Genomic DNA, 14324 nt, shown 5'->3' on the forward strand with positions numbered 1-14324 from the left:
CTCTCTCTCTCTCTCTCTCTCTCTCTCTCTCTCTCTCACACACACACACACACAACACAGCCTGGCCTCCGTCTGTACCCTCGTCTCTTTGCTTCTTGCTCAGGTTACTCTTGCGTACCATCAGGCGGCCGAGTCAAGCCCTGTTTTTTCAACCGAGGTGTCATTACTGCGTCACCTGAACTGCCTCTTACGTCACTCTCGTGTTTACAAGACGCTCGAGGTTGGTGGTGAATATGTGCGAGTCTTACTCAGCGAGTTACGTCTGCCCTTCGCCTTGAGTTATTGAACTTGGCTCATATACTCATTTCCTTGTCTTCCTCCACGTCCTGGAATTTATAGTTCCATTGTCTTGTTATTCAGGGTGATGTCTCTTTACACATCCTGGATTAAAAGTATCTCAGCCATGTAAACAAGCGTTTATATGACGTTCTTTTCTGCTTCAGTTGATAAAGTCGTGATCATAATAATTCATTGTTTTATCTGTCATATGTTTTTTCATTCATTTTCCCTATTTCGGTAATGTTACCTCCACGGATTCATCTCTTATGACAACGTTGCTATCCTGAAACATTAGTGTCGCACTTACTCAACTTTATTTCGGGTGTGCCAAAAGCATGAAGAGCCTGTGTAGTCATCACCATCTAAGTGTGTGTGCAATCATCTTTTGTACATTATATGGAGGGAGCTCTACTCTCGTGGGACCCCAATCTCTCGAATATATTCTTCCGTCAACCAACTTTGCAAACTTTTGTATGCTGTCAGCATTCACAATCTCGTCACTATGTTCCATTCAGTCACTACCCCATCTATATACATACTTCTGTACGTCTTTTCTAGCAATTTCCTTGCTTAATTCCATGTTATGACCTTCGGTTCTTCTATCTTTATACCTTTGGATAAACAGTTCAATAATGACATCATCGAACTGTTTTGAAAACTTAAAGGTTGTGATCAAAGCGACCATAACTCTTTTCTCTTCCATGGTAAACAAATGTATAGCCACTATACCTCTCACTATAAAGTCCGTCCTCTTAATTCTGGCACCATCTTCGTTAGCTTCCTTTGGACCTTCTCTGTTAGTTCTCCGAGTTTCAGTGACCAAACTTGAGAAGCTTTTGGCAGGGTTAAATGTTTTAAAATCTATCTGATCAAATATGAAAAGTTAAGGCGTTTTAATGAAGATAACAAGGGAGAATACATCATAACAATTAGCGACAAGAGACTTGAAATAAAACCTAAATCAAACAGTACAAATAACATGAGCCTACTATTCTCATGAAGAACCACATGACTCGAACCCAGACCACAGACAGCAAGCACTAAGGAGGCAAGACTGGCGTGCTGCTAAACTACTACAAATCCGACACTACTACAAATCCCACACTTAACTATTCTATAGTCAATGTCTGAGAAGACCAGCCTTCGTCAAGGTTCCCCCTGGAGGAGACCTGAGAATTCATGTCGAGTTTATCTGAGATCGACCCCAAAACTGTACGAGAGTCGAAAAGCAGCATACGGGTAGCGACCACCTTCCCCTGACGTAAATTATACCCTACGTCGACTCTGGAGGCTCGACTCGACCTCCACAGCTCCGTCTGGGGGCCAAGTCAGAGGCATTGTTACTTCTTTTAATCAGTTGGGTTACTTGAAGCCGCGGCACAAAAGCCCAAGCAACAACTACTGCTGTCTGGCTAACCAGGTACATGTTGTAGATATCTATCAAGTGAGTTACAAATACTTTTTTTTCCCTGTCGATGGTACAAAAGGTTTCTCATATTTACAGGCTGAGGGGTGATAATTTTTCGGGCGCCTAGATGTTTACATTATTATCTTGTGTTCTCTTTTCTTCCTGCACTCTTTGTTGGTGGTACTTAGTAGATTCCTCCACATCTTTTGACACAGTGACAGCATCCCAGTATTTTCCACGCGTCTGCACTTAATGTATGCAGTTCAGAGATGAAAGTTTACGATTCCAATTCGTTCTGAATATTGATTCAAGAAGGTTGCTAGTGTTCTTTGCACATTTATATTTCAACCCAGCAATATCGAACATCTTCACAGATGATGTAAGCACACATCTGCACTCTAGTACCGACAACCTGAGTAATTATAAGTATTCTTTCATAATTTTTTCCCCCTCTCGTTTTGAAGACACGCAGAATCCAGCCTACCACGGTTGATTTGTTATGCTCTCTCCAGGAAATATTTCATCCGACATATCTCTTCCTGGATCTTGTACCCTCCTCATCTCCGGTGCACCTGATGTCTGTGAGAGTCCTGTATTATGAAGAGTTTTAACTTATCTCTGTTGCACAGGATGTTATTAGTGGTAGCCAGCTTCAGGACGACTTATACCTGATTGTAGCCTGTCAGTCTGGGACAAACGGTACTTTCAACCTTATTCGAAGCTCTACCTTGTGTTCCCATTTGCCAGAAATCAAACTGTGAATAAGCACAAACAGAAGAGTACTCACCAAAAGAAAAAAAAAATTATTGTGGTGGCATCTGACAACAATGCACGGTTTAGATGTTGCACTATTTGATAGGAATTTATGAAGTCAGCTTCTAACTGTTCCGTTTTAATACATTTCCTTAATACAACACCCACGGTCACAGTTGCCGAAGAGTTTTAGAAAATGTTGCTTGTATAATGTCTGACTTTGATTAAACCTTAGTGCTTGCAGAACTTCATAACATGGCAGATGGATAAAGATTCTTTGTCTTCTAATGTTCACAACAGATTACTGGTTACAGCTGACTGACTTCAGATCAAGCCTCAACGTCGTAATTCCACCAGAGTCTAGAACATTTTTTTTTAGAAATCAATACCAACCACTTGTGCCACAACCACCATGTATATAGTTCTTGCTATGGTCATCAACTTCTTTGTGTTTCAGCCTTCATCAAATTACTGGTGTTTCGGCTTCCACCACACCGTTGCCTTACAAATACCAACAAATTCTTCGTATGCAGCCATCAACAAGCACTTGTGTTACAGCATTGAGCAAACTCTTGTGTTGCAGCCGCAAAAAAGCTCTTGTGTTGTAGTCATCGTCGACTCAGGCAGTGTTTCAGGATTAAGTCTTGTGGAAGAGTGAACATTAGACGTGACGTCAGAATAGCCCCACATGTTAGAGAAAGTTTTTAAATCTGTATTACTCTAGAGAACGGTTGACGACGCCTCGTATTACACTGGGAAACAGATGCGTTGCATTTTCTTCTGAATTCAGTTATGTGGACTTCTTCCTTCATCCACGGTGGTCTGGGAGAAGAAAGAGACAAACAACTTTTGTCTTAACTGGAGGGAAAAAAATCTTATGCACATAATCAGTTACTAATTCACGAAGATATTTTTTTTTTCCTTTGTACAATATCTATGTTACGAGATTTATATATTACACATGGAAGAAATGGGTGTTTTGTGTTAAGCTTTAAAGAAATGGTTCTGCAATAGGTGTTCCTATGATATGTATGTTATCTCATGTCTCAAAAGATGTGAAAAAAACATAAAAAAAAAAACATACACATGGGGCTATGAACGTTATCTCATATCTCAAAAGATGCGAAAAAGAAACAAACAAAAAAACATACACATGATGCTATGATCACCGTTGCTACCCAAACATCTTCAGCCAGAACATTGTTCAAAAAAGATGTTATACATCTTTTTTGAACAATGTTTTCAGAGTATGAGAGTGAGGGGTGAAGTGACTACAGTGAAAAAGGATGGCATAGAGAAGTTTAACAAGTTGTGTGATAGTAAGGGAAGTTCAAGAAATGAGACCCCACGAGTACATAACTCGTGGGGTATAAATAGGTAATTACACACACGCCAGATCTCATCTATTTTCAACAAATTCCTTCGTGATTATGATATTTTTTCATCCACTGATGATGTACCAATCAATGTTCTATTCGTCGTCAATCCGTCTATCATGAAGTCGATGCGAGTGACGTATAACTGACTCCCTTTACGTCCCAGAGTATCCTCTTCTTCGTCTCCCACCTACCGTCACTTGGGGAAGGGAAAAACAGACAGATTTCCCCTCCTGACGGAAAGTGTGTCAACCTCTCTACCACGCCAGGATTACAAAGATTCTCTTTATATAACTCTTACCCGATCTCTCTCTCTCTCTCTCTCTCTCTCTCTCTCTCTCTCTCTCTCTCTCTCTCTCTCTCTCTCTCCTGGCCAGCAGCTGCCGAGGCCTGACCCTGCCATGGGCAGCGTGCAGCTCCCCACCACGCATGACGTGCCCGCCGCTCGACAGGTGAATGTATTGGCTCATGAATGGCGGGGTTTCCCTTGCCTCTGAACGCCCGTCCCACGCCACACAGTCCACCAAAGCGGCCTATCTCAAGCTCGAGCTGTGTGTCCAAGACCCAGTCCTTGACGCTACTCCGCCCTCACCACCATATGGCAGAGGATAGGGTGTGAGACATGCATGTAAGGCAAGACGGACGGGTACATGTGGCTTTACGCATGGAGAGACGACGGTGCTTGTGCATGTTTATGTTTGAATTCTCTCAGAAAGTCTGTGTGAATCCAAGCGTGTATGAGACTCTGGGTCAAAGAATGTGTGTGTGTACTACTCGTGTGTGTGTGTGTGTGTGTGTGTGTGTGCGTGTGTGTGTGTGTGTGTGATTACCTGTTTCTTCATAAAGGGAGGGATTTTATACTCGTGGGACGCGATCTCTTCGCCTATCTTCTTTCAACTAATTTTTACTTTTAGTGATTCTTTACTAATACATTCCATTCGTCCACAACTCTTACTACAGATATACTACTTCACATCATATCAGACTCTTCTGCTACCTTTCCAGACCGTATCCTCACACCTGACTCCCTTATCCTCCAGATCCTCCCCCTACTTATGAACCTTCCAGACCCATGTCCCCCCACCAAGCCAGACTTTCTCTTACAATTCCAAGATCCTTTCAAAATATCTCTCCAGTAACTTATTTTCTCACATCCTTCCCCTACGATCTTTCCATACTCTTCCTTTCCTCACTTCCAGAATTTTTCGTACTACCCCACCTACTACCACTCCAGACTCACTGTTCTTCAAGATTCTGTGTCTGTCCACCCAGACTCTCTCACAGTATCCTCTCAGATCACGTCCTACAACTCTTTTAAGATTCCTCTACAACCACCATCCCAGGTCGTTTTTTCTGCTACCCTCCCAGATTCTTTCCTAATATCCTTCCAGAACCCAATCCTACTTCCATTTCAGATTTCCCTACTACTCTTCCATAACAGCCTTCTTCCACTACCTTTCTAGACTCTCCTTCCATCTTTCCTGTCTCCTCTTCTACTGTTCCTCCAGACTCTTTCTTGTCTTCCAGACCCCTTCCCTACCATACTTTCATATCCTTTCCTTCTACATCTCTATGTCTTCTCCTCCAAACTTTCCTTGACAACCTCCCATCCTTCCAGACCTCTTCTCCTATTACCTTCCACACACATTCTACCCTTCCAATGTCACTCTCCGCATACCTCCATACCCACTCACCACTTCATTTCTATATAAACAAACACTTCTGTTGTCCATAACCCACTCTTACTCTTCCATGTCCCATTCCTTTACCCTTCCAGGAGCCTTTCCTACAACCCTTCCAGCCTCTGTTACCCTATAATGTCCTGTCCTTCTACTCTTCCGAGCCATATTCTACCACTATCCTATCTCCTACGCCATTCCAGACCCTACTATTAACATCTCTACTCTTGTAAATCCTCTCCAATTACGCTTAAATCACTTACTCCCCTTCCAGCCCTTTTCCTTAGACATTTGTTGTCTCTTTTCAATAACCTTTTCAGATGTGTTTTTCCATCCCCTTCACATTACCCCCCGCTGCACCTGTCAACCGCTTACTTTCAAGTCTATAATCCATCCCTCCGTGCGAGCAGCGCCGTCACCACCACATCGGTAGAGCGAGTGATCAGTGGGAGTGGCGGGGCGGGTCGGGTGGCGGGGACGGACGGGACGAGGAAGGTGAACGGCTGGATCCCCTACTCTGCCGGCGTGACTACGCATGCCAAGTGACCCTACTCCACTGGCCTTGGTGTTTGGGTTGTTTCACACACCCCACTCCTCCTCCGCGACAACAGTTACATTAGTGTAACGTCTGTAAAAATCTGTATATCTGGTAATTCATTCCCACGACGTATATATTGGGAACCACCAAGTCTTCACCTTTCAACATGTGCCTGAGACCCCCTCTCCTTGTTCCGAGACGTGGAAGAACCTGTTGCTCTTTGTGGGAGACATACACCTGCAGGTCTGTGGGGAACCTAGCAACGGCGGGGAAAGCCAGACACAAGCGCCTACTGAATTACAACCCACGTATCTTAATGAGGTACATGGTGGTGGGGGCTGCCACCGTGGGAGAGATAGTGAGGGTCGTCCCTACACTCGTGATAAAGAAGCTGATCCCAGATTATGAGTTGCGTGCTTGGCAACCATAGGCTACTTCGCCTACACACTACATCGTCTACCGTGACAGGTTTCATTATCTCTCTGGTGCTTTGTGTTGGCTGTGGCTACCTCGCTTCATGTTACTGACACATCCTTACTCTCGTGCGACCTGCTCTTCTGTTCCAGTCTACAAGTTCAGCCATTCTCCTGCGTTGCAGCTACTGTTGTGTTACATCTTTCAACATAATGTCTACATATTTGAACGATAGCTAAACCTCAAAAGTGGCTAATACTCTCTCCTCCCTCAATTATGGAGAACGCTACGAACAAGGGCACCCTTCACTGGCAGGATCATTACGCCGGTCCTTCTTCACCAGGGGCATCCGCCATCAGGGTTGCACGACACACACTTAACATAATGTGTGAGTTAGAATTGCTAAGTGGCTCTGCCATACCGCGGACCCTCCTGCGTTATCTGGAGCGAGGTACGTGTGGACCATTTCCCCTACCATCAGTATTGCCATACGCACTTACCTTGACTGTAATGAACGACAAGTTTGAAGGCTTCTGTATCTCCATATCTTGATCTATGACCCAGCCTATCTATGCCTCTTATGATCAGGCGGGCTCTATCCAAAGCTCATAAAAGTGTCTACAAACCCTCGGGAAAAAAACTGGCTGGTCAAGTATACTTGGTAGACACATCGATGAACAAACGTGACCATACAGACAGTGGAGGGTGTGTAGGTATGAGGACCGTGGTCTCAAACAGCCTGGTGGTTGTGGGTGCAGTAGCATTCGGTCCCAGACCGAGCTGTGAAAAATGACTTCTTTTTACGAGATTCGCCAGACCTTAGGTTGGCATGGGACGACGACAAGTCTCCAAAATTAGTGCTCTAGAATGGAGAGTCTGTCTCATATCAGTTCCTGCTAGTTTTGCATCCTGACAAGTCAGTAGGGCTATGATGATCTTTGTGTGTTTAACTCTACGATTTTGCGCGCCTTTTTTGAATTCCTCTGATGTGGTATTTGTCCAGGTTCGATGATTCAATAGAGTTCCTATTTCTCCATAAATCTATTACACTAACAGCTCAAATCAACCCTCAATAGAGTGATCTTTAGTGACTTCTGGAAGATCTCAGTGATCGGCTCTCACGGTTTATATACAATACGTACAGACGTTACACACTTGTACGATACCTCATACTCAAGTACAAAATGCCTATATATATATATATATATATATATATATATATATATATATATATATATATATATATATATATATATATATCCATAGCTGTCTTACTTCAGCCTCAAGGTCTGCGGCCCTCCGAACTGCTAGTGAGAATCGACATCAGCAACAAAGTAAGAATCAATAGACAGCTGGAGACCACACCCTATTTATGCAGATGATGCCATCACCGGCATGATACCACTCATCTCGTCACTTGCTCACCTACACTGCATGGCTGCACTAGAGCAACCCATACATTTACTGAAGACGATCAGTGCGAGACGAGAGGGCGAGGGCGTTATGATCATGAGTCGTGTACGGATGATGCGAGTCAGAAATGATTATCGAGCAACTCGTGGGCCAAAAACTGGCGATCTTTATTGGTAGATCGAGATACCGATCCATCCCCTGGTATACCATTACCCAGACCCTTCAAAAACAAGTACCTCCGCCCCCTTCCTAACGCCGCACGCAAATCTTACCGAACTCCTCCACATGAACGCTACGGAGTCAAACGTAACCAAGACCCTATGAAGCACAGAAAGCAGACGACCATGCGGTTAGACTCTTTAAGATTCAGCCGTCACAACATACAGAAAACCCAGCTGATACACCCTACAAAACCCAGCTGATACACCCTACCAAAGCCAGCTGATACACCCGACAAAACCCAGCTGATATACCCTACCAAAGCCAGCTGATACACCCGACAAAACCCAGCTGATATACCCTACCAAACCCAGCTGATACACCCGACAAAACCCAGCTGATATACCCTACCAAACCCAGCTGATACACCCGACAAAACCCAGCTGATATACCCGACCAAACCCAGCTGATACATCCTACAAAACCCAGCTGATATATCCGACCAAACCCAGCTGATACATCCTACAAAACCCAGCTGATATACCCTACCAAACCCAGCTGATACACCCTACAAAACCCAGCTGATACACCCTACCAAACCCAGCTGATACACCCTACAAAACCCAGCTGCTACACTCTACAAAACCCAGCTGATACATACTACAAAACCCAGCTGCTACACTCTACAAAACCCAGCTGATACATACTACAAAACCCAGCTGCTACACTCTACAAAACCCAGCTGATATACCCTGCAAAACCCAGCTGATACACTCTACAAGACCCAGCTGATACACCCTACAAAACCCAGTTGATACACTCTATGAAATCCAGATGCCACATCCTATCAGATCCGTCGTCACACCCTATAAGACCCAACTACCACACCTTACAAGACCATCTGCCACACCCTACAATACCCAGCTGCCACACCTTACAAAACCCAGCCATCACACCCTACAAGACCCAGCTGCCACACTCTACACGACCCAGTTGCCACACTCTACACGACCCATCTGCCACACTCCACACGACCCAGAGCCCCATTCTACGAGATCCAACTGCCAAACCCTACAAAACTCACCAGCCACACCCTAGAGTGCAGAAGGAAGATATAATTAACACATGGGAGAATTTTAGAAGCCCTGGTCCCCCTAAGCTACAAAAAATTACCTCTCCATTGGCTTGGTAGGTAAGGAAGACCCCGGACAATAATACCATAAAATTCAATCTATTCATCTCTATCCACAGAGACAGAAGCATTTCACTGTGGAAGGTATATAGGCAGAGCCAGCCAGGGAACCACTGTGAAGCATACAGGCTCGTACAACGGCGTCTGTGGCAACTGGAGTACGACAGTATAACCCTGGAGCGCTACGGTACGAGATCCTTGAACACGATGGTACGAGACCCCCCTGAGCACCACGGCACGAAACCCTGGAGCAATACAGTACGAGACCCTTGGGCACGATGGTACGAAACTCTCGGGTATAATGGCGTGGGCCTTGGCGTGGCCTTAAGGGTCATACTGTCATGCTCACAGATCGTAATGCCGCACTTTATTGACTTAACTTTCATCAAACGACCTAATCTTGTCAAGTGAACACATTTTACCATAGCGTGAGTCCTCCTCACCCCATGTACAGCACTCAGCACAGGAGATCACAGGCTTTACGAGTGACACAGCAGCCAGGGTTGTACCACAGCGTCTGGGTCGTGGTCATATAATAGACTCAATAAAATATCACGTAAATTCAGCACGGTAGACCACCATCATTACCGTTGGTGGAGATCGCGGCAGTCCTGTAGTATCATGATCCCCTTGAGGTACAAAGGTGCGACCCTTGGAATACAACGGTACGACCCTTCAGCAAGATGGTACGACCCTTGAGCAAGATGGTACGACCCTTGAGCAAGATGGTGCGACCCTTGAGCAAGATGGTACGACCCTTGAGCAAGATGGCACGACCCTTGAGCACGACGGCATGACCAATGAGCACAACGGTACGATCTAAATCTTACATATGATCTGATCAGATCCTAAGGTCCAGTACCGTCCAGCTCAAACTGGCAAAGGTAAACTCATCCTCAGTAACACAGACTCATCCTCAATAAGGTAGACTCATCCTCAGTAACGGAGACTCATCCTCAGTAACAGAGACTCATCCTCAGTAACGGAGACTCATCCTCAGTAACGGAGACTCGTCCTCAGTAACGTAGACTCATCCTCAGTAACGGAGACAACCTCAGTAACAGAGACTCATCCTCAGTAACAGAGACTCATCCTCAGTAACGGAGACTCATCCTCAGTAACAGAGACTCATCCTCAGTAACGTAGACTCATCCTCAGCAAATTCCCTTCAGCAGTTGTAGCGAGGTAAAGCACGCTGGTGTCCAAGGCATCAAGTGGTACATCACACGGTACAGTGTGATGTAGTGAGTACTTGCCTCTCTCTCTCTCTATCTCCTCTACGTATACCCCGCCAGTGTAGTGCTCCATAGACGAGGTCAACATGCACGGGTAGGGAAGGTAAGAGATCACACTCGGTACTTACAGAATGGTGGTCTTGTGCGGCACGTGGGGTATCCTCTTCAGGCCGAGGAACATGCAGCGGACGGTGGTGCGGAAACACAGGCACTTGGGCGGGCACCTGACGGCGGCCGCGCCTCCCGCCAACAGCACCAGCAGCGTCGCCGTCAGAGCCATCGCGCTCAGCGACACGCCGCGGACACTGCCTCGCGCGCACATCGTCCGGACAAGGTCTGGAGCTAACAAATCTTTAACAATATATAACACAGCACTCAGTAACTCCAGAGAAAGGCGTGGACATCATAGGGCACACATATTTTTTTTTTTCCAAATTCGTTAATAATCCTGAGTAAATCACCCATACATTTATTGACGTGATGTATTTCGCGAGTAACTTCAGTCCATTCAGTACAAGTTTCCCCAGTGTCTTGTCGGATGGAAAGCAGGATGGGGTGCGCGGGCAGAGTGAGGGAGGAGCAGGGTCGGCTGTGGCAGCGTGTCGGGTATGACGTGCCTGTGGCAGAGGAAGGCAACCCTCGTACGGTGCCCGCTCTGCTCACACTGGCTCCCGTCTCGCCAGCCCTGGACAGTGTTGCCGGCGTGAGCCGCTCGCTCAGCCGGTTACGCTACACCCAATAGTCTCCTTCGGCACTAGCTATGTCCGCTAATTCCTGGGACCTAGTCAGACTACATATCATAAATCCTTCTCGATCCCTGATGATGCCCGGCTGAGTGCACTTTAATGAATAACGCGGATCTGTGCGACGAGGCAAACTTGAAGTACGACACCTGAGCACGATGGCACGACCCTTACGTATGATGACATAAGACGCCATCATCACCAAGGGTCTTGCCGTTGAGCCCATGAGTTAACCACGTAGGGCTGTACCCTGTACCCCTCCCTTTCCAGCGTAACAGATGCTCTCTTACTTTCATTAACCTCCAAGTTAGTGATGGCATCTGACATCTCTCTCTCTCTCTCTCTCTCTCTCTCTCTCTCTCTCTCTCTCTCTCTCTCTCTCTCTCTCTCTCTCTCTCTCTCTCTCTCTCTTCTATCATCTCTGGTTCAGTCAAGGAAAAACGAGAGACAAGACACAAGAAGAGACTTGTAAACAATTCATCTCGTGGTGAAAATGACTTACAAAGCAAATATTTACCTTCGTCGTAAACAAAAAGCAGATCTGATCCAAAAGAGCCCAAGTGTGAAGTGTGATTCCCTCCCACCAATACCACAGCCAACATCTACCTTACGATCGGCAGGTAATGACTGTGTCACCGTACATCCAACTCTCTAATGAGCTATGCCAGGGCTATGCCACACCGCCCCTTAACCTGGTATGTCACTCCCACTCAAACTCTAGAAGGAACTAACGCATCGGCAGCTTCTCGACCTCCAAATGAGCACTGGTGCCCATACCTTTCCCCACATACTTCATACACCGCCTTGATTTGTGAGGAAGCTACCTCACCTTACGTCAGACGACGCAATATTTCTGATTCTACGGTGAGGAAGATGATAACATATTCCATCGAGAAGGCTCATTCCTGCAGGAGCAAGATGATGTCACCTAATACTTCCTCGGGTCATGTGTTTGCTCCTCACCCTGCATCACCTGAGGGCAGCAAGCAACCATACAGTCAGACTGACTCTCTCAACATACAAAATATCGGATTATGACACACACACACACACAATCACACACACACACACACACACACACACACACACACACTGCTTGAATTCAATGACCCGCTCTTTATATATTTATTTATTTATCTATTTATTTATGTACAGACACACAAGACCCTCCATGGTGTATTAATGAGAGTTACTAGCCATGAGTCACCCCAGGTGACGTGATATCCCCAAGCACATCTATCAAACCACTTCTCACGTCGTCTGTCACCGGCCGACGCAGGTTTAACGCACTCTTCCTTAATCCTGGTCTGCCTTCCTCCTCTCCTTGCTGACCCCCACCACACTGACGTCTTGACGATGCTACTTTGCCGAGTATTCCTAAGCTTTAGCTTCTGTTGTTACTGATTTCGATCAAGCTTAAGACATTCGTAGATATGTAATGTCTTGGTCAAATAGCGATCGATATATCATCATGGTTAACACTCGGGCCTACCATCACGGTTAACAGTGGGGTCTACCATCATGATTAACACTGGGGCCTACCATCATGGTTAACACTGGGGCCTACCATCAAGGTTAACACTGGGGTCTCCCATCATGGTTAACACTCGGGCCTACCATCATGGTTAACAGTGGGGTCTACCATCTTGGTTAACACTGGGGCCTACCATCATGATTAACACTGGGGTCTACTATCATGATTAACACTGGGGCCTACCATCATGATTCACACTGGGGTCTACCATCATGATTAACACTGGGGTCTACTATCATGATTAACACTGGGGCCTACCATCATGATTAACACTGGGGCCTACCATCATGATTAACACTGGGGCCTACCATCATGATTAACACTGGGGTCTACTACCATGATTAACACTGGGGCCTACCATCATGATTAACACTGGGGCCTACCATCATGATTAACACTGGGGTCTACTACCATGATTAACACTGGGGCCTACCATCATGATTAACACTGGGGCCTACCATCATGATTAACACTGGGGCCTACCATCATGATTAACACTGGGGTCTACTATCATGATTAACACTGGGGTCTACCATCACGGTTAACACTGGGGCCTACCATCATTATTAACACTGGGGCCTACCATCATGATTAACACTGGGGCCTACCATCATGATTAACACTGGGGTCTACCATCACGGTTAACACTGGGGCCTACCATCATGGTTAACACTGGGGTCATCCATCATAGTTAACACTGGGGCCTACCATCACGGTTAACACTGGGGTCATCCATCATAGTTAACACTGGGGCCTACCATCATGGTTAACACTGGGGTGTACCATCATAGTTAACACTGGGGCCTACCATCATGGTTAACACTGGGGCCTACCTCATGGTTAACACTGGGGCCTACTCAGTTACACTGGGGTTCACATGTAACACTGGGGCCTACCATCATGGTTAACACTGGGGTCTACCATCATGGTTAACACTGGGGTCTACCATCATGGTTAACACTGGGGCCTACCATCATGGTTAACACTGGGGCCTACCATCATGGTTAACACTGGGGCCTTCCATCATGATTAACACTGGGGCCTACCATCATGGTTAACACTGGGGTCTACCATCATGATTAACACTGGGGTCTACATCATGTTAACACTGGGGCCTACCATCATGGTTAACACTGGGGTACCATCATGATTAACACTGGGCCTACCATCGGTTAACATGGGGCTACCATCATGGTTAACACTGAGCTACCACGGTTAAAACTGGGGCTACCATATGGTTAACACTGGGGTACCATCAGGTTACACTGGGGCCTACATCATGGTTAACATGGGGTCCACGGCCTACGACCATGGTACACACATAGAGGCCTGCGAGCAGGGTGCACAGAGAGGCCTGCGACCACAGTACACATACACACACAGGGGCCCATGACTACGATGCACACCGAGGCCTACCATCGCAGTACACAGAGAGAGGCCTAAGGCAGCAGTACACCATCATCAACACGCGCAGACTAAACACTTCCTTGAATCCTGCAGCTCAAAATGTCGTGTTGAAAAAAAAGATGGGTCAATTGCCCTTTATTTTATATATGCACAAGAGCTGGCACAAGAGCTGGAAACGTGAACCTGAGGTACAC

The 14324-nt window shown here is 46.1% G+C and overlaps 1 protein-coding gene across 3 annotated transcripts in view; it reads right to left on the minus strand.

Moving 5' to 3' along the window:
• Pxn (Peroxidasin) overlaps window positions 1–11107 on the minus strand; it is a 314522-nt gene extending 303415 nt beyond the window's left edge. For all 3 annotated transcript variants that reach the window (XR_011713564.1, XM_071668549.1, XM_071668548.1), the window contains exon 1: window positions 10575–11107. Coding sequence is in view for 2 of the 3 variants with exons in the window: in XM_071668549.1 (XP_071524650.1) it covers window positions 10575–10768 (194 nt within the window). In the remaining variant the exon portion in view is untranslated. The remainder of the gene's footprint in view (window positions 1–10574) is intronic.
• Window positions 11108–14324: the final 3217 nt, after the last annotated feature.

This window comes from Panulirus ornatus, chromosome 13 (assembly GCF_036320965.1).
Source record: "Panulirus ornatus isolate Po-2019 chromosome 13, ASM3632096v1, whole genome shotgun sequence".
In the NCBI taxonomy this organism is placed as follows: domain Eukaryota; kingdom Metazoa; phylum Arthropoda; class Malacostraca; order Decapoda; family Palinuridae; genus Panulirus; species Panulirus ornatus.